Source organism: Chelonia mydas, chromosome 10, assembly GCF_015237465.2.
Source record: "Chelonia mydas isolate rCheMyd1 chromosome 10, rCheMyd1.pri.v2, whole genome shotgun sequence".
Classification (NCBI taxonomy): Eukaryota; Metazoa; Chordata; order Testudines; family Cheloniidae; genus Chelonia; species Chelonia mydas.
Genome location: NC_051250.2, coordinates 50,874,765 through 50,899,629, shown reverse-complemented (window position 1 = coordinate 50,899,629; position 24,865 = coordinate 50,874,765). Strand labels below are relative to the sequence as shown.

At 44.3% G+C, this 24,865-nt stretch overlaps 2 protein-coding genes across 7 annotated transcripts in view; both read left to right on the top strand.

The window, feature by feature from the left end:
* Positions 1-9,387, top strand: part of LOC114021897 (kunitz-type serine protease inhibitor bitisilin-3) — a 64,275-nt gene extending 54,888 nt beyond the window's left edge. For all 4 annotated transcript variants that reach the window (XM_043524732.1, XM_027832160.3, XM_043524731.1 and 1 more), the window contains 3 exons: positions 4,100-4,147; positions 7,374-7,452; positions 8,283-9,387. In XM_043524732.1, the coding sequence (XP_043380667.1) occupies positions 4,100-4,147; positions 7,374-7,452; positions 8,283-8,349 (194 nt within the window). In that variant the 3' untranslated portion in view covers positions 8,350-9,387. The remainder of the gene's footprint in view (positions 1-4,099; positions 4,148-7,373; positions 7,453-8,282) is intronic.
* Positions 9,388-13,149: 3,762 nt separating this feature from the next.
* The window catches only part of USP3 (ubiquitin specific peptidase 3), a 60,848-nt gene continuing 49,132 nt past the window's right edge, over positions 13,150-24,865 (top strand). The window contains exon 1 of one of the 3 annotated variants that reach the window (XM_037909841.2): positions 13,150-13,374. In XM_037909841.2, coding sequence (XP_037765769.1) covers positions 13,284-13,374 — 91 coding nt within the window. In that variant the 5' untranslated portion in view covers positions 13,150-13,283. Of the gene's footprint in view, positions 13,375-13,705; positions 13,918-24,865 lie in introns of those variants that run through there. The other 2 variants (XM_037909840.2, XM_027832157.3) reach the window with 2 other exon arrangements.

Sequence of the window (24,865 nt, the reverse complement as noted above, 5' to 3'; positions counted from 1 at the left end):
AAATGAGACCTTGTACAGAAAGCACATGTGCTATGTACTATGAATTGCCTGTTTCACTGAGAAACAGGGTCTCCTTTGTTCTCTAAAATACTTGTTCTCTAAAATATCTTTTAAAATACTACCCTCCTTTTTCTCCTCCTGCAGCAGGCGCAAATGTTTCAATGCGGCCCCTATCTACTCTGTCCCAGAGGCTGGTCCAGATTTGAAGGAGGAAAAAACGAACTCGGGACGACATGTTTGCCGAGCTCATGCAGTCCTCCCGCACTGATAGGGCCCAGCTGAATGTTTGGAGGCAAACAATTGTGGAGTCGTGTAAAGGGTTACATGAATACGAAGAGAGGAGGGACATGCGCAATGAAAGCAGGCAGGATGGTATGGTCAAGCTCATGGGGGAGCAAACTGACATGCTCCGCTGTATGGTGGATCTAATGTGGGAAAGGCAGCAAGACCACAGATTGCTGCTGCAGCCCCTGAATAACCGCCCTCCCTCCTCCCCAAGTTCCATAGCCTCCTCACCCAGATGCCCAAGAACACGGGGGGGGGGGGGATAGGGGAGGCTACGGGGAGCCGCACAGTCAACCCCAGAGGATTGCACAAGCAGCAGAAACCTGGCATATCCTACATTTTGATTTGGTTTCTGGATTTGTTCTTCCCTCCTCCTCCACCCCCCTAACCCAATACCCGCCCCTCCCCAGTCTAACTTCTGATTTCTCTCAATGTTTTGTGCAACAAATAATAAAGAATGGTTTTAAAACAATTGTGACTTTATTTCCTTTCATATATATATATATAGGGGGCGGGTAACTTTAAGAGAAACAAACACAACTCTCACACCGTACCCTGGCCAGTCATGAAACTGGCTTTCAAAGCTTCTCTGATGTGCAGCGCGCCCTGCTGCGCTCTTCTAATTGCCCTGTTGTCTGGCTGTGAGAAAATGGCTACCAGGCAAGTTGCCTCAACCTCCCACCCTGCCATAAACGTCTCTCCCTTACTATCACAGATATTGTGGAGCACACAACAAGCAGCAATTACAATTGGAATATTGGTTGTGCTGAGATCTAACCGAGTCAGTAAACTGCGCCGGCGCACTTTCAAACGTCCAAACGCACATTCTACCACCACTCTGCACTTGCTTAGCCTATAGCTGAACTGCTCCTTACTACTGTCCAGGCTGCCTGTGTACGCTTCATGAGCCATGGCATTAAGGGATAGGCTGGGTCCTCGAGGATAACTATAGGCATTTCAACATCCCCAACAGTAATTTTCTGGTCTGGGAAGTAAGTTCCTTCCTGCAGCTGTTCAAACAGATCAGAGTTCCTGAAGTTGCAAGCATCATGCACCTTTCCCGGCCATCCCACGTTGATATCGGTGAAACGTCCCTTGTGATCCACCAGTGCTTGCAGCACCATGGAAAAGTACCCCTTGCGGTTTATGTACTGGCCGCCCCAGTGTTCCGGGGCCAAGATAGGGATATGCATTCTGTCTATCGCCCCACCGCAGTTAGGGAACCCCAGCACATTAAAGCCATCCACAATGGTCTGCACATTTCCCAAAGTCACTACCCTTGACAGCAGCTGGTCAATGATTGCATTGGCTACTTGCAGCACAGCAGCCCCCACACTAGATTTCCCCACTCCAAACTGATTCCCGACTGACCGGTAGCTGTCGGGCTTTGCAAGCTTCCACAGGGCTATGGCCACTCGCTTCTCAACTGTGAGGGCTGCTCTCATTTTGGTGTCTTTGTGCTTCAAGGCAGGGGACAGAAGTCACAAAGTTCCATGAAAGTGGCCCTATGTATACGAAAGTTTCTCAGCCACTGGGAATCATCCCATACCTGCAACACTATGTGGTCCCACCAGTCTGTGCTTGTTTCCCGGGCCCAGAATCGGCGTTCCACTGCATGAACCTGGCCCAACAGCACCATGATCTCCCAATCGCCACATGCCGTGCTCTCTGTGTCCATGTCCTCATCAGAATAGTAATTGCGCTGTTGTCGCTTCCTCGCCCGGTTTTGCAGGTACTGCACATACTGTTGGATAATGCGCGAGATATTTACAATGGTCAAAACTGCAGCGGAGATCTGATTGGGCTCCATGGCTATGGCGGCTGAATGGGTAATCCTGGAAAAAGGGTGCGAAACGTAGGAGAGCAGAGTGGCAGCGGAAGCTGTACTTTGTTTGTTGTAGCTGAACAAAGGCTGAAAATGGTTGTCTTCAGTGGCTTTCACGGAGGTGGGAGCCCAGGACAGACAACATGGAGAAGCTCGGAAGCGTGGCAATAGCGGGAGAGCAGAGTTGGTGGCGGAAGCTGTGCTGTTCGGTTCACTGTAGCCGAACAACAGCTGAAAATGGTTGTCTTCAGTGGCTTTCACGGAGGTGGGAGCCCAGGACAGACAACTTGGAGAAGCTCAGAAGCATGGCAATAGCAGGAGAGCAGAGTTGGCGGCAGAAGCCGTGCTGCTCAGTTCACGATGGCCAAGCAGAGTTGAGTTGGAGAGGTGGATTCATAGTAGCAGGAGAGCAGCGGTGCACCGTCTGCTGAAAGCAGTATGGCGTCTGCATGCCAAAAAGATGCGAAACGATTGTCTACCGTAGCTTTCTGACGACACACACCCAGAAACACCCAAGAGAATGTTTTTGCCCCATCATGCACTGGGAGCTTAACCCAGAATTCCAATGGGCGGCGGGGACTGCGGGAAAGCTACCCACAGTGCACTGCTCCGACATTCGATGCTAGCCTTTGTACTGTGGACGGAATCCACCGAATTCCGCGCTTTAGTGGGGACACAGAAGACTGAATGTATAAAATAGTTTCCGAAAATTCGAATAGAATAATTTCGAAATAATTTCGTACTTTAGACGTACCCTAAGGTCTTTCTAATATTTGTTCTGTATGTAAGTATTAGAGAGCCGACACTTTGACTGACCTCAGGTGGCCATTCTCAGAACTGCCTAAGCAATAAAGAATACTAGTGACAAAAGGTGACTTGTCGGTGTGGCTGCTGCTTATCCCCCATATCCTTTTATTGCCAAAGTTGCCTGTGCTTTTCACAGACTTAGTGTCTCTCTCTCTCTCTCTCTCTTATTGCTGAAAAACACAACTGACATAAACGATCATGAAGCTGACCTTTGTGTATTTTACTACTTTTAGTATAAATACTCTGAGTATGCAAAGTGCTACCAAGTTATGGCCAAATTCTGGCCTCAAATATTCATGGATGGCTCCTGTTGAAGTCCATGGTAGCTGTCTGCACATATTCTATAGCAGAACATTATGCATAGGTCTTTAACAATGATATGAGTTGTGTTCTGCTATGCTCAGCAGATGGTTTTTATGCTATAGCACTGATTCTTAGGGCCACATTCTAAAGAGACATGCAGCCTGTGCATAGCTCCCATAGGATTTCTTTAGCCATAATTTTAATTAGACTGTTGCTTTCAAATTGTTACCTTACAGTCTGAATAAGGATGGTAGGATCCAGCTCTCAATCAGATGATATATATACAGAAGTTTCGTGTATATTATTTGTATAAAACATAAAGGATTATTTTAATCTGAATTCCTTGTCATCAGCATTCCAGACATCCTGTACAGCTAACCTTCCTAGTCAGATTCTCCCCAGAAATCCACATTTTATTCCTCCATTGGCAAGTCACTTGTAACACTTCCCTCTTCCAAACACTCAAAGTGGATATTTTTCAATAGAAAAAGAGATTGCATTACAAGCATACCCATTGTGTGACATTAAAATTGCCCTTTTGCAATTTCATGTATTTGATAACTTGTGTGTGCACCACTGCTCTCTGCTGGATGGAATCAAACTTGCTCAAGCATTTGTAACTTATCTTGACCACTAGAGGCTGCTCTACAAGCTATCAGTCTGGCTGCATTCGAGCTAATGAAGAAACTTCTTTAGCTTTTCTGTTTTATTCATAAACACCACAGTTCAGGAAAGCACATAAGCAAATGAGTAAAGTTAAGCATGTGTAGTTAAGTGCTTTACTGAATTGGGTTTGCAATGAAACAGGAAGCTAAAAATAACACTGAATTCATTATCATAATGCCAAAGACCAATGTGTGGTAATGTATGTGCTTTTAGCTCCTGCGTGTGAACGAACAGGAAAGGAAGATGAAGGGCCTGATGTAGGTAAGATGACACCTTTTTATTTAATAGTAATTCACCAGTCAATGCTCTCTGAAGCAGTTATTACTTGGATTACTTTATTCTAAAAGTAATGAATTGCAATGGTACCCAATCATTTTAGTAAGCTCTAATGGTCACCTATTACTTTCCCACTATGCCAGAGGAGCAACTTAATTGAAATTACATTACATTGAAGGGACAGATGCAGGTTAAAATTTATAAATATTAATCATAAATATCATCCCACTAAATTAACAAAGGCCATTTAAAAACAATTGACCCATTTGCCTGGTTGGTTTGGCTCAGATCCAGGAAGGGACGTAGGCATTGGAACGCTGAGTATCAGGGCACCTAGAAAATCAGAGAAACAACATTGCAATCCACAAAGCCTGAGTTAGGCGCCTCCGTGAATGGGAAGAGCTAGGCACCTGAAAGTGTGATCCACAAAGCCAGCATGCTAGAGTGGGAGCTGCCTAAGGTACCCAATGGGAGATGCTGACCAGAAGAGTGTGTGTTAAGCCCCGTTCTTCTCAGAGATAGGTGCCAAGACCAGACTGCAGGCTAGCTCTGGTGGTGGTCAACTAACTGGGGGAAGTTAGACAGTCAGCCTCCTAAGTGGCTTGCAGAGCTAAAACAAAATGGCCTGTGGGCAGGGGGTGGGGAAGGAGGAGCTCCATTATAATCTTTAGCCTAGTTAGGGTACTCATCCAGGGTGTGGGAGACCGTCAGTTTAAGTCCGCCTCTTCCTGAGTGGGAAACTGGATTTGAATGGGGATCTGCCACCTTCAGGTGAGTGTCCTGACCACTGGGCTTTGGGATATGCTAATGCAGATCTTTTGTTTAGTCTGTTCTGATCCTTCCAGCTTTCTGCTTCTTATATTGTTTGATGCTGAACTGCTGTACGCGCTAATGGGAATATGCACAACCAAGAGAATCATGCTGGGATCCAGAACTGAGGTCTTGGGGAGCTGAGATAGGGGCACCATTCTCAAGGGAGTTGAGGGGTTGCAGAGAAACCCAAAGAGAAGCACTATTTCAGGGGTGCAGGATATTTAATCTGATATGCTTAGGGGTAAACCCTCTGCTCAGCCCCCAGAAGGGAGGAATCCTCTCACCCAGGCTGCTGTGTCCCCCACAGACAACCTGCTCCCTGGTTGATCCTCACCCTTGCTGACTGGTCCACTACCAGGCAGGGCCCCTTTGGAGAACTGCTGTGCTCTGCATGGTGATCGTACTCCCCACGCATCCCTCTGGTATCCCACCCATTGCTTCCAGTGCTATGGGCATCTTCACAGCTGTGGAGTCAGGGGGAGGATTTGCCTCTTGTTGGATAATACTCGAAGCTCTGATGTTCCCATCTTAAAGTCAAACCTTGGTGGGGGAAAAGGCAGAACCACATTCTCCCTCTGAGTGGAGGGATTTGCAGCCTCATGGAGTGGGGAGAGGGAAGTCTGCAAATCTCATGGAATCTGAGGATCTGTGGGAAAAGTGGAGCATCCCTCCTACATGCCCCCTGTACATTCCAGGGGATGTTCTTTCTTTCTGGCCTACTCTCTAAGGTCTGGTCTACACCAGGGCCATATGGCTTCCATAAGATCTTTGCTGCCATGGGCTATTCTCTCCCTTTTCCCCGCTAAAAGCTGCATGCTAGACCCATCTCCAGCAGTAGTAACTCCCTTTCTCATCTGTCACCCTATTCAATCTATTTCTCGATCAGAAACACACCAGGTCCTGAGGAGAACTTGCTGCAGGCCATGGCTGCTCCCTGGCTATGCTCTGTCATAAATATAAAGGGAAGGGTAACCACCTTTCCGTATACAGTGCTATAAAATCCCTCCTGGCCAGAGGCAAATCTTGTTACCTGTAAAGGATTAAGAAGCTCAGCTAACCTGGCTGGCACCTGACCCAAAGGACCAATAAGGAGACCAGATACTTTCAAATCTTGGGTGGGGGGAGGAAGGCTTTTGTTTTGTGCTCTTCGTTTATGTGTTTGTTCTCTCTTGGGATTGAGAGAGGCCAGACAAAAATCCATCTTCTCCAACCCATCCTAATCCAAGTCTCCAATATTGCAACCAGTATATGTAAGCAAGGCAAGGCGGATTAGTTTCTTTTGTTTTATGTGAATTTTCCCTGTGTCAAGAGGGAGGTTTATTCCTGTTTTCTGTAACTTTAAGGTTTTGCCCAGAGGGGGATCCTCTGTGTTTTGAATCTGAATACCGTGTAAAGTATTTTGCGTCCTGATTTTACAGAGATGATTTTTACCTTTCTTTTTTTTTAATAAAATCCTTCTTTTAAGAACCTGACTGATTTTTCCATTGTTCCAAGATCCAGGGGTTTGAGTCTTTGATGATTTTGTAACAAATTGGTTAGGATATTATTCTCAAGCCTCCCCAGGAAAGGGGGTGTTTAGGGCTTGGGGGGATATTTTGGGGGAAGACGTCTCCAAGTGGGCTCTTTCCCTGTTCTTTGTTTAAAACACTTGGTGGTGGCAGCATACTGTTCAAGGACAAGGCAAAGTTTGTACCTTGGGGAAGTTTTTAACCTAAGCTGGTAAGAATAAGCTTAGGGGGTCTTTCATGTGGGTCCCCACATCTGTACCCTAGAGTTCAGAGTGGGGAAGGAACCCTGACACGCTCCCTCTCACTGAGCCCCAGCTCCATGTTCTGTCCTGGCTGATGGGTTCTCAGAGGGAGGGAAGCATGCTGTGGTGGTGGTGTTCCCCTTCACCAGGGCAATGGAGGGGACCAATCCCATCCTTAGGTTCGAGAACATGAATATCTTCCTTGTTGCTGCTGTCTGTTAATACCATGGCTGCCCATTCTAGCACAGGTCAAAATTTCTGGGCCTACGGCTCAGCACTGACTGCCTTTCCATGGGGTATATTGATAGGTGACAGTTCTTGTACTGTTCAGCTACTGCGAGACAGGGCACCTGATGTGCAAGAGGGTACCAAAGAAAGTGTATCCAATATACTGGAGGAATCAGATATAGAAGGGCCACTTCTGTCATCAGCAGAAGTAACACAAGACAAAGTCATTTGTGGAGCAATGGCCCTGGCACCAGCTGTGCCCTGAAGCTACTGGTGCACAAGCAGCAGTGGAAACCAACACAGTCTGGTTGCTTTCTCAGAAATTCAGTCTTCTGTTCTGTCTCTGTCATTGGTGAAATGAAATGTAGAGACACAAGACATCTATTCTCTCCAGTTAACCATACACTGATTTTCCTGCAGGCTTGGTGCTTGGAATCACTGTGGGATGTACTACAGCAGTTATCTTGGTATCTGCGCTCGCCATTTTCCTTCAGAAAATGTAAGACTACGCATTCCATTCAATACAGGTGTTTGGGACTCTGGCTATTGTATGAGATTTGTAAATCCAGTGATTTTTCTCCAAGGGGATAAAAGCTAACCAAAAACTCACCTTCACTTTGGAGGTGGGTCGTGGCTCAAGCTCAATCTCTGTTTCCACACTGAGGGAGACTTGCACATGTATTATAAAATGAATTTCAGTGGAAGTTAGCAGGCTAAATATCATTGAGGATCTGCCTTTAATTCATTAGGCTACACAGTCTATGGGAATGGGTAGACCTGAGGTGGTATTTCTTGCTCCTATATGTTTCTACTTGTGAAGCAAACCAGATGAAACAAGGAAAATTTGAACTAATAAATTGCTAGAGTTCAAGCAAAGCTCCTTTGATTCGTACAAAGATCCACATTCATGCTTGCTTTTTTAAAATAAATCAGACTTAATGTACTTTGTTTTGGTGCTTCGAAATAAAATATAGAAGAAGCTGGAAAAACAAGAGTTTTGCAGCAGCTTTATATCTTAAGCCCACATTCATCCCCAGTGTATTTATTTTACCTGTAAACATCTCCATTAACTGACTCCTGAGTGTGCTACTGGCATAACATTCTAAGCCTCACATACTTGTTATAGGAGGTGGAGCAGGCCAAAGTTAATGACAACCCATCTTGATTTCAAGGGGAGCTGGATAGGCCCAGTAAAGGTTTCTGTTGGCTTGTGTAAAACAATGTGACAAATAGGGGACAGTGTTAAACATATGCATTTTTTGGAAAAGAGAATGCACCTACAATGGAACTGTTGTGCTAATTTAATCTCTCTCTCTCTTAATTGTCCAGAGTGAAGAAATATTCAACCAGAGAAAAGAAGCAAAATAACCCCCCGGCTAATATAGAAATGTACTAACCAGAAAGAAAAGCCTTCTTATTTCCTTGGATTAATGCAGTGAATTCCTTGATTTGTATCATATGGTTTTGTTATATGAAATATTGTTTATACTTTCTAAAGAACCTATAAAATGCATACTGGGATTTGTACATCCTATTCATCCGGTCCAGTGTATGGGAGAGTTCTTATCCCATTTGAGGGACATGTGTAAGAAACCCCATAGCTTAGTGTCAGGATGCACTAGTGGTAACTTAACTCAAAATACTGTATCTCTGAACTAAATCCTGCTTTTAACTACACAGCTGGAAATGAAGAATAACTCCACTAAGCTTAGTCTAAATTGTTTATGATATTGTGGGCAACTGGACCATATGTGCATTTAGTGAGTCTGTTCTCCCCCCTTCATGCACATGCAGAATTTCCGTTAATGTTAATTAGAGTTACTTGTGTGGGACAGGTTTCAGAGTAACAGCCGTGTTAGTCTGTATTCACAAAAAGAAAAGGAGTACTTGTGGCACCTTAGAGACTAACCAATTTATTTGAGCATAAGCTTTCGTGAGCTACAGCTCACTTCATCCGTAGCTCACGAAAGCTTATGCTCAAATAAATTAGTTAGTCTCTAAGGTGCCACAAGTACTCCTTTTATTTTTGTGTGGGACAGCAAGACAATGTTCTCCTAAGACTTCTTGTGGCTCAGTAGTGCATTGTATTAGATGCTTTCCAAACTCCTCCTCAGAGAATCTTTACTGAGATGTTAGTTCCAAAATCATCTGCATTATTAAATGGTGCTGTAACACTTAAGTCACCTGCTGTACCTGTGCCAATTGTCCATATGCAATGCAGAATGCAGCCAAAAAATGAGAAAGAGCAGAGGAATGCAAGACTCAGAAGTACTGGAATGCAACAGGCAATCTTCTGATCTTTACTGCCCCCATTATTACAATGCTCAGCGTTGCATGTTACTGTAGAACAGTGGTTCCCAAACTTGTTCCGCCGCTTGTGCAGGGAAAGCCCCTGGCGGGCCAGGCTGGTTTGTTTACCTGCCGCGTCCGCAGGTTGGGCCGATCGCAGCTCCCAGTGGCCGCCGTTCGCTGCTCCAGGCCAACGGGAGCTGCTGGAAGCGGCGGCCAGTATGTCCCTCAGCCCGCGCAGCTTCCAGCAGCTCCCATTGGCCTGGAGCAGCGAACCGCGGCCACTGGGAGCCGCGATCGGCCGAACCTGCGGATGCAGCAGGTAAACAAACCGGCCCAGCCTGCCAGGGGCTTTCACAAGCGGCGGAACAAGTTTGGGAACCACTGCTGTAAAAAGTCTACTGGGTTTTTTTCTGTAGTACACTTGTATTGATATAATATAAGCTGTCAGATTGTGGAATCATTAAAACATGGCCTTCTATGTTGTCTGCCTACCTGCACTATTTCTTATCACTTAATTGTGACCTTTATGTTACAGAAGCAGGAAGTTTATTTAAAGAAGCCAAATTCTAAGTCAAGTAACTGTTTTTCTTCAAAGTGTAAGGTAAATATATTTGCAGCAAGAGAACAGTCCCCAGAAGGTACAGACGAAGCATCACCTTCTTATCTCTAATGTAAATTAACACACTGCACTTTTTCTAAAATAGAAAACTATTCACAAGACATACTCCTGTGAATAGTTCTTAGAGTAAGCAAGCACCATGGGCTGTACCATCATAAATAAGAGATGGCTTGAATAACTTCTGTCTCACCACATACAAATTTCATTTAGTCTGCTTCACGCTTCCTTTTAAATGTCCAGAGCTATAGTAAATGCATGGGGGCTGAGTGCACCTTAGAGACCAGGATGATACCACCTAATATTGGACGGGGTCTACTACTTCAGGTTAATTTGGTAGTTAAGGTTACCCAATACTGTCCCTTATAAGACCCTGTTTTTAGTGGCTTATAACTTTGCCAAACTCTAACCATTTGGGCTGAACATTTTCAGGCTGAATTTTTTGGAAAGCTTCAACAAAAAGAGTTCAGCCATTTCAGAGAATGAGATCAAGTTAAAAAATACAATTTTGATTAAAAAAAATCTTATTTACTTCTTTCTTTTCATACTCTGATGTGCCTCATCCCTTCTCTTAAAGCTTCCCTGGTCCCATCAGCAGTCACACCCTCCACCATTGTATTGTATCCAGCTGAAATCTGTTAGGGCTGGATACTGTACAACAACCTATTTCACCATGAGGTCTCCTCAGCTTGATACTGGCTCAACTCCATCTCCTAGGCTCCTGTATATCAGTCATTTGACAGCTACGTCCCTCTGCATGCAAGGAGACAGTGACAGCTCCCTACCATATAACCAAGTGAAGGTCTTTATGCCAAGGCATCTACTTCCTTTCTCCCATTGATCTAAAAAAGTGACCCATGTTGTTAATATATAGAACTAATTACACCTGCAAAACAAGAGCTGTGTTCTATATTCAGGACTGTCAATACTACAATTTACCTATGTTGGAAGAAACAGAGAGCTAGACAAATTTCTGAGTCCAGTTGTATGACGGGTTGCTTGTGATGGTAGGGGAAAAAGCTCAACAGTCCTTGGACTCGCTTCTGGTTTGTCTCATGTTTCTAAAGCTCATGCTTCATCATTTCGGATGGCCACTACAGAGGTGGGTGGGGTGAGCCAGGGCTCAGGTGGTACAGAGCATGCTCTCTTTCAGGTGCTTGGCTGGCTGGTTTTTGCTCACATGATTAGGGTCTAACTGATTGCCATATGTTGTTACAAGGAGGAGGGAGACATTTTTTTTTTCTTAACCTCTGAGGATAGGACAATGGAGTTAAATTGCAGCAAGGGAATTTTAGATTGGACATTAGGAAAAACTTCCTAACTGTCAGGGTTGTTAAGCACTGAAATGAATTGCCTAGGGAGGCTGTGGAATCTCCATTATTGGAGACTTTTAAGAGCAGGTTAGACAAACACCTGTCAGGAATGGTCTAGATCAGTGGTGGGCAACATGCGGCCCATCAGGGTAATCTGATTGTGGGCTGCAAGACATTTTGCTGATGTTGACCCTCCGCAGGCATAGCCCCCCACAGCTCCCAGTGGCTGCGGTTCGCCGTTCCCGGCCAATTGGCACTGTGGAAAGCGGCGGCCAGCATGTCCCTGCGGCCTGCCACGCTCATTGGCCGGGAACGGCAAACCACAGTCACAGGGAGCTGAGGGGAGCCAGGCCTGCGGATGGTCAGGGTCAGCAAAACATCTTGCGGCCCGCAATCAGATTACCCTGGTGGGCCGCATGCAGCCTGCAGGTTGCCCACCACTGGTCCAGATAATACTTAATCTTGCCATGAGTGCAGGGGACTGGACTAGATGACCTCTCAAGGTCCCTTCTAGTCCTGTGATTCTGTGTTGGGTTGGGAAGGAATTTCCCCCCAGTGTAGATTGGCAGAGTCCTTGAGGATTTTTCATCTTCCTCTGCAGCATGGGCATGCAGTACACTTGATGGGAATAACTAGGTCTCCCTCTTTTAATCGTTTCCCTGCCATTGTACTGTCCTTGGGCATGGGGGTACCTCGGTCCCACCTACTCTCTGCCAGTGGCACATAATAGTGGGCTGTAATATTTTGGACTAATTTTGGTTGTTGGATTCAATGTGAAGGTGCTCCTGGGCTTAGTGGCTTGTGATATAGAGGTCAGACTAGATGATCTGATGGGCCCTTCTGGCCCTAAACCATGATGATGACTCTATGACAAGCCAGGCCGGGGAACAGCTGATACACACCAGAGCCTGTACCAGCACCTCTGAAACCATCGCTTGGCTCACACCTCCCACAGCGGTGAGCCAGGTGTGCCTGAGAGAGTGACCGGGGAGGTGCTGGCGGGCAGGGCAGCTCGTGTTTCTTCCCTCCCGGGACACAGCCCATGCCCGCTGAGAGCCCCTTACGCTGCTTGCCAGGGGCTCCTGCACTCTGTCCTCTTCTGCAGGCTTGTGAACCCGGCTCCTCAAAGGGGCTGCCCCTGGCCCGAGCTGCTGCATGCGTGCCGCTGCCGGAGCCGCCGCTTCCCCCCGCCCACAGCACCCAGGCTTTTAGTGTCCGGTCAGCCCTAATGCCAGGTTCCCTTTTCGACTGGACTTTCCCGTGAACGGACACCTCGCAACCCTACTCCCCCCCCGCCCGCGGGCAGCTGCCCCCACTGTTAAAAGAATCTTTGGATGGGCTATTACCAGCAAGAGAGTGAGTTTGTCTGTGGGGGGGCGGAGGGTGAGAAAACCTGGATTTGTGCTGGAAATGGCCCAACTTGATGATCACTTTAGATAAGCTATTACCAGCAGGAGAGTGGGGTGGGAGGAGGTATTTTTTCATGCTTTGTGTGTATAAAAAGATCTTCTACACTTTCCACAGTATGCATCCGATGAAGTGAGCTGTAGCTCACGAAAGCTTATGCTCAAATAAATTGGTTAGTCTCTAAGGTGCCACAAGTACTCCTTTTTTTTTTTTTTAAAGAATCTGGGCAGAGCTTGGAAGAAGCCCCTCCCCAAAGCCTGTCCGGACGGGAGGGCTGCGCGGAAGGCCCGGCGGGCGGATCGCGGGAGAGCGGTCTGGAGGGGTGCAGAGCCCAGGTCCCAGGGGGGCGGATCGCGGACGGGAGGGAGGGGCGCAAGGGCCGGCGGACGGGAGGGTGGCGCGGAAGGCCCGGCGGACGGATCGCGGCAGGGCGGACGGGAGGAAGGCGCAGAGGGCCTGGAGGGAGGGGCGCAAGGCCCGGCGGACGGATCGTGGCAGGGCGGACGGGAGGGCTGGGCGGAAGGCCCGGCGGGCGGATCGCGGCGCGCGGACGGGAGGGCGGGGCGGAAGGCCCGGCGGGCGGATCGCGGCGCGCGGACGGGAGGGCGGCGCGGAAGGCCTGGCGGGCGGATCGCGGCGCTGGCTCTAAGATGGCTGTTGTGAGTGGGGCGCAGTTGCTGTGAGGAGCCGCCCGCCTGTGCTATGGAGTGCCCGCACCTCGGCTCCAGCGTCTGCATCGCTCCCGCCTCGGCCCGGTTCCCGCAGGGCTCGCCCTCCTCCTGGTGCTGCAGCGGTGAGTGTCCCCGGCGCGGCCCGCACGGCAGGCCCCAGACCCCGCGGCCTAGGCGGCGCCCGCCGGCCCGACCTCTCCTCGGGAGGGAGCCCCGGAGTCACCTCCCCAGCGCGGGCCGGGCTGGCTCCGGGGAGGGGGCGCCGGGGGCCCCATTGTTCCCTGCTGCCGCCTGGGCTGGGGGGGGCTCGCCGGGTGAGGGACGGGGGGGTGCGGACCCCCGGAGAGCCGGTGCCCGGCTCAAGCTCCCCTCCCCCAGCGGGGCAGCAAGCTGCTCCGCCGCCACACGCGCCCCTCAGGCCTAGGGTGGGTGGCGGCGTGTCTCGCTGTCCCTCCCTGCAGAGCTTTGTCTGGGCTCTGGGACGGGCAGGGTGTAGCAGACTGAGCTCCTGTGCCGGGCGGGGAGACTGTGTCTCCCCTCCTCCTCCCCCCGCCGGCTCATGGCTGCTTCTCCTGCCAAGGAATTCCAGGTTTTCTGTTCCTAGCCCCCTTTGTTTGCGCGAGGAGCAGCACGCTCGTCTCTACCCAGGGGAAGCCGAGCGCAGGGTATGTGGAGAAAGGGGCCTGTGAATCTCGTAGGATCAGTATAAAAGTAGCTGCTTAGCCTGAGAGGCGCTGTCTTCTTTTTAAAACATTTGTATTTGTCCAGGGTTTTGCACGATGTGGTTTGGATGGGAGTACTGGGGGGTGCGTAAAAAAATACCACTTTGTTATGTAGACTGAAGGAGCCAGTAGATCGAGTGGTGAAATAATAAAGTGGAGTGTGATCCTTGTGTAAAAATCTATACAGTATAAATGAACATTTACATATTCTAGATGGATGGTGCCGGAGCAATATAGGAGTCAACGCTGCTCTGCATATTGACTTAATAACACAAATACGTATCTGTGATATTTGTATTATTTCTTCAGTACCATCTGTGTCCGGATATTGTTTGTTCAAAGCTTTCCCTTTGAAGGGTTGCTCTGCCCAAGCTGCTCTAAATTCAACTTGTTTATGGCACCATAATTATTGCTAGTTTTTCAAAAAGATGATCTCTGATGGTAGCTGTCATTTTAGTTTACGTTCTTCTCTGTATTCATTGTCAACATGTTTAGACTGTTGTGTTTAGCCTTAAAACAAACAGAACCCCCCCCCCCCCAAACCCTTCCGCATTTAGTATATATAGCAATAGGCGCGTTTGTAACAATAACTGTGTCTGTGGGCAATGGTGTGGGGAAGTGTCATTTGAGATATTAGTTCGTGGAACAATGAAATGTTAATTAAGTTGTCAGTTGTTTCTTTTAATGTGCGAGTGCTGTTTATTTTTTGTCCTATTGCATGGATGCTTTAGTGTGGGACAATTCTGCAGCTTGCTTGAGTTCTATGATTGGCATTTCCTGGAGTCAAGGTGGGGTCTGCTGCTTTCTTTGGTAAAACCAGTTATTTTACTCTTTAAAGCTTTTGCTTTTACACTAGAGTTTGTCTTTCAGTGGAATAATGAAGAGTAATGGTTAGCGAGGGAGACTGCATAAAGGAAAACTTGTTCATTTCTGCATATTTCTTTACCTGGAAATCTAGCCATTATGGTTGGATGTGTCACCTCATGGTGTTGACAAAAGGCACTAAGGTTTACCCTTCAAAGAAAGATAACATTACCAAAGCTGAAAATATACTAAGCTGTTAATGCAACTGTTTAACTAAAAAAAGAGCCAGTCTCCTAGACAACATGAAAACGTCAGTGTTGTGGAAACCCTCATTTCGTACAGAAAGGTGAAGTTTGATCGATAGACGTGCTGTTTTCTGAGAAAAGAAGAAGTTCAGCGATTAGAACAAATTTTCCTTTGTTAGGCAAGTGCATGTCCGCCAAGCTAGCGCTTATGGGAAGATACTGTGCTGGATGCTGAACTGATTTATTACAGTTGGGGGGAGGTGGGAAGGAGTTAAACTCTTTGAGAAACTGACTAGATTTATAATGGTGCTATATTCAGGAGTGCACACCCACTAGTTTCACATTTTTTAAATAAAACCTAGAAACAATAACAAAATCCCATATAAATGATTTGGACAGGTAAATCAGAAGTACGGTATTAATTGCTAACAAGTGGATAAAGAAACATTTATAGTTAGTACACTAAATTTAAAGCATTCAGTAAAAACATAAGCCAGTTATCAATTACATTGAATTCTTCAGTCCCTTCACAGGATTGCCAGATGAAACTATTCTAGTCCATATTTAGTAGTCTGAGTGACATTTCCCATGCGAGCTGCCTATTTTGATAGGCTATTATTTGTTAGTGTTACATGATCTCTGCAGTGGTGCACAGGATACTCTTTCTTATCTACAGGACAGGCCCAACAAAGAAAATAACAGAACGCCACTAGCCATCACCTTCATCCCCCAACTAAAAACTCTCCAACGCATCATCAAGGATCTACAACCTATCCTGAAGGATGACCCATCACTCTCACAGATCTTGGGAGACAGGCCAGTCCTTGCTTACAGACAGCCCCCCAACCTGAAGCAAATACTCCCCAGCAACCACACAACAGAACCACTAACCCAGGAACGTATTCTTGCAACAAAGCCCGTTGCCAACTGTGTCCACATATCTATTCGGGGACACCATCATAGGGCCTAATCACATCAGCCACACTACCAGAGGCTCGTTCACCTGCACATCTACTAATGTGATATATGCCCTCATGTGCCAGCAATGCCCCTCTGCCATGTACATTGGTCAAACTGGACAGTCTCTACGTAAAAGAATCAGTGGACACAAATCAGACATGAAGAATTATGACATTCATAAACCAGTTGGAGAACACTTCCATCTCTCTGGTCACTCGATTACAGACCTAAAAGTGACAATACTTCAACAAAAAAACTTCAAAAACAGACTCCAAGGAGAGACTGCTGAATTGGAATTAATTTGCAAACTGGATACAATTAACTTAGGCTTGAATAGAGACTGGGAGTGGATGGGTCATTACACAAAGTAAAACTATTTCCCCATGTTTATCCCCCCCCCTCCCCCCCCACCGGGGTAGTAGCTCACCTTAAGTGATCACTCTGGTTACAGTGTGTATGGTAACACCCATTGTTTCATGTTCTCTATGTATATAAATCTCCCCGCTGTATTTTCCACTGAATGCATCCGATGAAGTGAGCTGTAGCTCACGAAAGCTTATGCTCAAATAAATTGGTTAGTCTCTAAGGTGCCCCAAGTACTCCTTCTCTTTTTGCGAATACAGACAAACACGGCTGCTACTCTGAAATCTTCCTTATCTGGTTTCAGAGTAGCAGCAGCCGTGTTAGTCTGTATTCGCAAAAAGAGAAGGAGTACTTGTGGCACCCTAGAGACCCATTTCAGTGACAGTAGCACTTTGAATGATGCGCACAGAAGTCAACTTGTGGTGGGTGGTAATGGATCCCAATTTTCCCTTAGAGCTGTGATGACTCTTTTATATGAAGATTTGCCTATGGCAGAATTTCTGTGCCATGTACCATTGTTCTCAGCTGTTTTAAGTAGGAATGTGATCAATGCTTTTCTTCCTTCAAAGATGAGAGAATAAAACTTCAGTTACTCCTCATTGTCACCTCTGTTTTTGCTCTTTGTCGCCTAAGAAGTGAACCCCGTTAGCAGGAATCTTATTCTTTGCTTGTTCTGCTAAATGGTAATATACCATTCAAAAAGAAAATGGCTTATGTATAATTTCATACGTTGTCAAGACTTAGTGGGACTGGATAAGGCCGGATGAATGGGAGATTTCTTTATTTGTCTTTCGTTGTCCTAAATTGGAGAAAAATATTTAGCCAGGTAATTGTCTTCCCTCCTTTTATCCTGGAATTTCAGTTTCTACGACCTTTAACATGGCCCAAAAGTATCTCCAAAGGATGTGTGATCTGTCCCATTCTGAGTTAGCTGACCTTCCTCTGAAAAGGAGAATGAAGATACTGATATATAGAGAATATTTTGGCTTCCATATGACCCACCAGTGACAACAAAACATTCTGGAATACGTTGGTGAGTGGGTCCTTAATATAAGAAGTGACTTAGAGGTTGGATTGGTTCAGGTACCCTGGATTCGAAGGCCTTCTAAGTGTTAGATTGACTGATGCACACGTATTTAATACTTTTTTTATCCCCGAAAAGAGTCTTGATGGCAATGACACTTCATTGTATAATGTGGAGGCATCTCAAAACATTTTCATGAGAAGTGCAATAATATAACAATGCTATCTGCACTACATAGCTGACGTTTGAAAAATAACATTATCAGAAGCAGGGTGGTTAGGTGGAAGGTGTGCACCAGGCTGAAGAGGTGTATTGGCCTTGAAGCTAACAGTCCGTTTGCTAACAGCTCCCTTTGAAGCTAACAGTCAAGATTCCTTTGGAGGTCTTTTGATTGATGATGGTGAACTGTGAGAATAATAAAAGGCAGTATCTGTGAACGCACTCAGCCAAATCTGGAGTCTTCTGCTCCAAATCAAAGAATAAGGGCCTGTGCCCATTCCTAGACAACACCTAGAACTTTAATCACAAATAACATGGCAGTATAGTTCAGAAACTGGAGAGTTTAAGTTCCACTCTTTAAAACATAGCAAGCCATTCCCCCAGATTATTATTTGAAGCCTGGTAGTGTGTTCTGTGCAGGATGAAATGCAAAAGGCAGCATGTTCCTTGCTTTGTGGAGTTTGCAATCTAAATAAATGGACAACACACAGTGCATTGTGAGACACCCACAGGGAAGTTCTATCTTAAGATTTTTTTTGATTGCTTAGAGCAATGGGTCAGTGGGTCTTGTGAAAGAACATGAAAGGAAGAAATGAGATAAATCATTAGGAAAGGCAGAAATTGTGGAGAAACATGCTGAAAATCCCTTCTAATCAGTACTGTCACATGAAATATTGTTTGCAGATTTCTGCTACTTCCAATTAGAGCTAAATGTTTCCATGCATTTTATTTTCTGTAATTTCTGCTGGGTTTAGGATATTGGCAATAGTCCCAGGCAAAACCAGTTAAATTTATGACATGCCACACTCTCAGGACTCTTGTGCAAACCGTGTAATTAAAAAAAGGATTCTCAACAGCTCAGATGTGGTACTTTCCTTTCACTTTTTCACAGACTCACTCTTGTAGCCGCAGCCAACCGTATCTCACCTATCACAGCACACTTCTAAGCAGACCTGTGCAAGCTTGAAGGGTCTTGCCAACTTTTTTGGAATGGAGAAGACAAATTGATGCTTTGTGCAGTGTGAAATTGTAAAATGTTCCTCTAGAAAAACTCATGACAGCTAGGATTGTCTCTGCTTAAATATTCAGTACTTGTAAGAGGAAATGGTTGCACTTCAAGTATGCTTAAAACCTCCACTACTTCAGATCACTGTCAGCTGAATACCTGGTTTTAAAAATAACACACATGGTTGTTTTTATTAAGTATTGAAGGATTCCTTTGGCTGTAGAACTGTATTTCTTGCAGAAGTTCAATATATTTGCTTGGAACTCGTGTTATCTTTGCATGGTAGCTTGTGATGCAGTAAAAGCTGCAACCAGCATTTGCTCAGAGCCTCATATTGTGATGTCCACAGATGTCTGTTGGATTTTAAAAAGTAGAAGAGAGAGAGCGAGCGCTTGGGTAAATAATTTTGGCCTACTGAAATATGTTTAGAGTGGAAATCCAAATGCTGAAATAGGAGACTCTTTTTCTACCCAGTTAAAACAACTTTACAAAATGGCATTGCTAATCCGCTGTCTTCCAAACTTTTATTTATAAATATGAGTCCAAATGCTATCAATGCAAGTGGGAGAATGTTCAGGGATAGGAGTTTATTGGGTCTGACTGACTGCTGGTTATGTTTTTCCTTACGTAAACCCAGTTACACTGTTCTCTATTCATTTGGGTAGGTAGCAGCATCCTGCCACACTGTTTTTTTTTGGCATTGCAATCTTGGACTGTAGTAAGCAGTGCCAAGACAAATATGCTGTAAAAGTACATGTACACAGACTTTAACCTTCTCAGCTCAGCTCCACCTCCTTTCTTCTCCATCCCCATCAGTACTAGACTCTGCCATAGTTCATAATAAGGAGAGAGCAAAGTTCTAATTTTCTTTCTTTCTTCCTATAATAGGGAAAAAAACCCAGTGAATCATGTGTAGAGAAAGAACACACTCCATAGTAAGACCCTGATTCTTTAGTCAGTTTGAGATGGCCCGAGCCCTTTATGTCTCCATAGAATCTCATTGAATTCAGTGACATTGTGAGGATATGAGTCTGTGTGCATGAGGATTTGTTTGTAGGATTAGGGTTGCAACCAAGTTCCATTCTGTTATTTTGTCCTTTAACTTTGGCTTGGAAAATTGGTTTGGCCTAAAAATTACTAGCCTTACTCTGAAATCAAAGGAGAGAGCTTCTTTGCAAAAACATTTTTAGACTTGTTTGAGTTAAAGGTCACTTAAATCAAATTTCAAAGCCCAGTAGTGTTTTTTTTTAATAATCTAATGTTTCTTTGGGTCCTTCAGCTCAAGAATGGCTTGTAAATAACCCTTCAAACTTTGTATATTGATAAATCTCCTTAAAAGCTCATGTACCAGCTGTCTCTGAAGAAAATAGGTTCTAATTAAGCAAAGCTCATTAATGTTTTGTGCTATTTAGTTTTGGACCCAATCTTGCTTCCATTAAACCAAATGGAAATGTTTAATGGATGGACAGTCCCTTCATATCTGTCAGCAAGTTGCCCTTTATTGTTAGTTCAGCCTAGAAAGAAAGTAAGGAATTTTTAGAGGTATTGGTTAGCAGAGATCTTCCTTCGGCACTAGTAGTAGAAACCTGTGTTTTTTAGAGCTGAAGGATCAGAGTTCCAATCTCAGCACAGCAGGCATGTGCTTTATGGAGGGGAGAGAATTCTTTTATATTTAATGTGGCAACCCCACACTCCCAATATAATGTTGATTTTGATTCCTTTTCCAATTTCAAAAAAAGAACTTAATGTTTTCAGATATTTAGAGCTATGTCTTGTTGGATTACATTGAGTAAATAAATACTATTTGAAATTAATATATTTTGAAATGACTTCTCTATGAATGTGTTTGTACTACCTCAGTCTGCCCCAAAAAATCATATTGCACCACAAAATATGAAACAGCTTTTTAGCCTGGGCCATTGCATGATACAGTCTTCAAGGACGGGAATAGATGTTAAAGGTGCTGCTATTATTTGGACACTAGATGTGTTTCTATGTCAGGGAAGTTGTCTGAGAAGAGAACATGGCAGTGAAGAATACTGGTATATATCTGAATTCACCAGGGAAACTTCTGAAAAGTGAAAAAAAAATTCCAGGATCTAGTTAAATCTCTTTCTGCTGGATGTTTCCAAAAGGCCCCTTTGGCGTAGGAAGAAATGTGGACAAGGAGGTTTAGCAGAGGCATATAAACTGAGGCAGTATAAACAAGTCATTGTATGAAATTTTAGTTTTTACTGACTTTACTAGTGCTTGTTATATAGCTTTTTGTAAAACTAGGCAAATATCTAGATGACTTGATGTACCCCCTGGAATGTGTATGTGTACCCCTGGTTGAGAACCACTGATATAGAAGTATAGATGACTTGCAAAGCAAAGATACACAGCTCACCACTATAGCACAGTGAATCATGCAGATTGGAATCAATCTAATTACAATTTGTCTAATTATAATTAGGTTAATAAAGCTCACGCACCTTCCCTGCACCCTTCAAGATGGTGGAAAAGCACAAGATAATTGCAAAGTATTATTAGTCTGTTTTTTAGATGGGGTAGTTAAGGTTTAGCTGGGTTCAGTAACTCAGTTGAAAGGTGTTGTGGTTTAGGCAGGAGCTGTGGAACTTTCCACTGTGAGTCCGAGTCTTGGGTCTGACACGTAAGTTCAAGCAGTTTTATCCTTCTTTACCAGTATTTGGAATGAAGGTAGGTTAGGCCCTGGGGAGCCGTGGTTAACTTGACTGACACAAATAATTTAATTTTAGTAATCTGGTGCCATTTCACTTCACATTTATTTGTCTTCATTCATCTGTGCAAAAAATGTTTAGAAAAACAAAACAAATAAATGACTTCCCTCTCCCCACTAAAGCAAATGCCAAGTGGTTTCCAAAACCAGCTCCCTCAGTTTTGGAAACCAGGTAAGGGTTTTGTGTTTTGTTTATGTTCTGAGATTATTAGGGGAAACTGTTTTCATTTAGGTCAGAGTAGAGGCTTTTGTGTTGTGATGGAATATGCATTACTTTATACTTGATATTGATAATTTGCTTACTTTGGGGGCAGCGTAAGCCTTGGTATCCTTAATGAGTAATTTCCTTGCTTGTAAGTGGGGATTTTATTTTGTTTTTGTTTTGTAAATGATATGATAGATGAGTACGCTTATCGCTCAGCATTCTTAAATAGTTTGTAAAACAAATTCTCTTTTCTAAAACTTTTCTCTTTTGAGACCATCTATTAAATCTGGATTTCTACAAATATGGCTGTGAAATTTCTCTTAAAAATTTTTTGTTACCCATTTGGATCTAGTCAAAATAGTGACAGGAAACGTATCTAAATAAGGCAGTTTCACAGAAGGTGGCTAATCTTTCTAGAATATTGCAAATTGATACTGATTTACCTTTCCTGTAAAATATCTCAATACTCTCTGAGGCCCTGCAGCTACACTAGATCTGTACAGACAGGCCCTTGTGCCTCGGCTGAGCCACATTTACACTTTGTGCAGGTGCAAGTGTTTGCTCAGGCAGATCAGATTGCAGGATCTGGGTCTTAGATGGCTAATGATAACTGCTTTGTCTACACTAGCACTTTTGTCAGTAAAATTTTGGCAGTCAGGGGTGTGAAAAAAAAAAAAAACACCTCCCTGATGGACATAAGTTGCATCGACAAAAGTGCTGGTGTGGACAGCAGTGTTTTGGCAGGAGAGCATCTCCTGCTGACATAGTTACCGCTGCTTGTTGGGAGTGGGCATAGAGCGGCTGCACATGAGACCTTTCAGCGGTGTAGCTGCAGTGGTTCAGCTGTGCTGCTGTAAGGTCCATAATGTAGACGTAGCCTTACTTTTCTGCTTTCATTTGGTAAGTAACATATTTTACTCAGGTGGACTCTTGAAACTCTCTTCCTGTATCTTGTTCACTCGGAATGTTTTGATGGCTTCCTTTTTGTCGGGCAGGCAGAATAGAGGGGCATGGTCTGCAATAAATAGGCTGTTAGAATCCCCCCCCCCCCCCCAATACGTTGTGACCTCAGACTACTCGGGGATTCAGAGGATTCCTCTCTTTAAGAGATAGGTAGGATCTTGAGAATTGCAATGCAATCTGTTCTGGTTTTCCTTGGCCTCCCTCTGAAATTGTCTGTGTCTGATTTGTTTGTCTTGTTTTTATTGTTTTTATATTGGTGTAAAGTCTTTTTTAGGTGTATGCTACTGTATTCTATAATATTTATCTCCCTTACAAGGCTTGGTTTTTAAACAAAAATTTTTTTTGCAAATGTATGTACTCTTTATTTTCAAGAGTGGTTAACGTGTCATTTAAGTAAATGTTTGCACTAGTAAGAATTAAACAGCAACAAAACCCTCAGATATTGATTATTCAAACTGTGACAAACTGAGATTAAATAACAGTTTTTGAAGTAAAATCATATATGATATAGTTTGCTAGATTAAACTAATGGTGGGGAAAAATGCACTAGTTATTTTCTGATGGAATTGCCTAAAAATATGGCATCTCTGTAAACTGAAAACTAAACTTTTCGCTATTATTAAAGAAGCATCCTTGTGTAATGTTAGTTATGTTTAAGTAACCTTTTTTTCTCCACAGCCCCTGACAAAAAAGCCAGAATTGACTGACTGCCCTACTTTTAGCAGTGTCTAATTTTTGTTTGGCCTGGTTCTCTATTCTTTGTTTAACCACTTCCTCAGGAACTAGTACCTCTGTTTAGCCTGAGTTAGAAGTTATAGCGTAATTACAGTTTTTTTCCTACCTGAGTGTCTGCTCGTCCAGTATCTGTTTAAAGAATACAAACAAATATGGAACTTGCTGCATGTTTCTATTACCAGGTTTTTCAATTGCTTACATAATCAAAAGGTATCAGGGCTGCAGCCATTACAGTTGAGTGCAATTTAGGAAGTGAATTGTAAACAGTAGAAAATAATCTGTTGTTCTCCGATGAGCACGCTTCAATGCTAGCATGTTCCTAGCACTTTAATTACCTTATTTTATTTATTCTTGGGGAATGAGTGTTTACTTCCCATCATGTTATTTTGAATTCTTATTCAGCAGTTGTTTGGCAGTTCTATGCTCAGTTTGATGTTTCCAAAATAAGTTGACTTAGGCCAGACAGGAAAGTTCTTGCATTAGACTAAGCATTGCTTTTACTTGCAATGACAAGTAGCAAATATCAGGACATACTGCAAATGTACTATCGTGTATTAGTGTCTGCAGGAGTATAGTGAGAGCAGGAAAACAAAATGTGGCCCCAGCTCTGAGTTTGTGTGTGTGGTTTTTGGAAGGGGGGTGTGTGGGGGGGGGTGAGAAAACCTGGATTAGTGCTGGAGGTGACCCACCTTGATTATCATGCGCATTATAAAGAGGGGTTTCAAAGGGGGATGGGCTGTTGCCAGCAGGAGAGTGAGTTTGTATGTGTGTGGGGGGGGGAAGGGTGAGAAAACCTGGATTTGTGCTGGAAATGGCTCTACTTGATGATCACTTTAGATAAGCTGTTGCCAGCGGGGGAGTGGGGTGGGAGGAAGTTTTGTTTCATGGTCTCTGTGTGTATATAATGTCTTCTGCAGTTTCCACGATATGCTATGCATCCGATGAAGTGAGCTGTAGCTCACGAAAGCTCATGCTCAAATAAACTGGTTAGTCTCTAAGGTGCCACAAGTACTCCTTTTCTTTTTAGCTCTTTTTCTGACTTCATCATTGCTTTTCTTTGTTTTGATGCTTAAGGCAGATGGCAGAAGAATTGAGACTGGCTTTTAACTCGTTTATGGTGAGGGTGGGAGGGTTACTGTAATTCTGAAAACCCCATTCGCAATCTGTAATTTTAAGTGAAGTTTCGACCAGCCAGAGACTTGATATAAACTACAATATATTGTTATGCATCTCTTTGTCATGTGAGAGCATGTGCCATTAAAAGAACAGTTAACTTATTTTTGTACAGAGTGATAAACTCTGAGAAACTAGATTCCTTGGAAGAATATTCCTTTGACAGTTGAGACATTAATTTGCCTTCTTTCCTTCTCTTCTCCTTTCCCTGGTAAATCGGTGTTAACAAAACATTTTAAACAGTCTAATTAAAAATCACTTCCTATCTGTGAGATTTCACTTTGGCCCCAGATCCTGCAGGGAGCTCAGGGGAGGCTCAACTTGTGCCCATGCAGAGCCCCGTTGGGGCACTGGTAAGATGACGACATAGTTTAGGTTCACATAGAAGGTTCTGCAAAGGTTCAGGGATCCATTGGCAATGATGCTTACTGACGGACTGACACTGTAAATATTA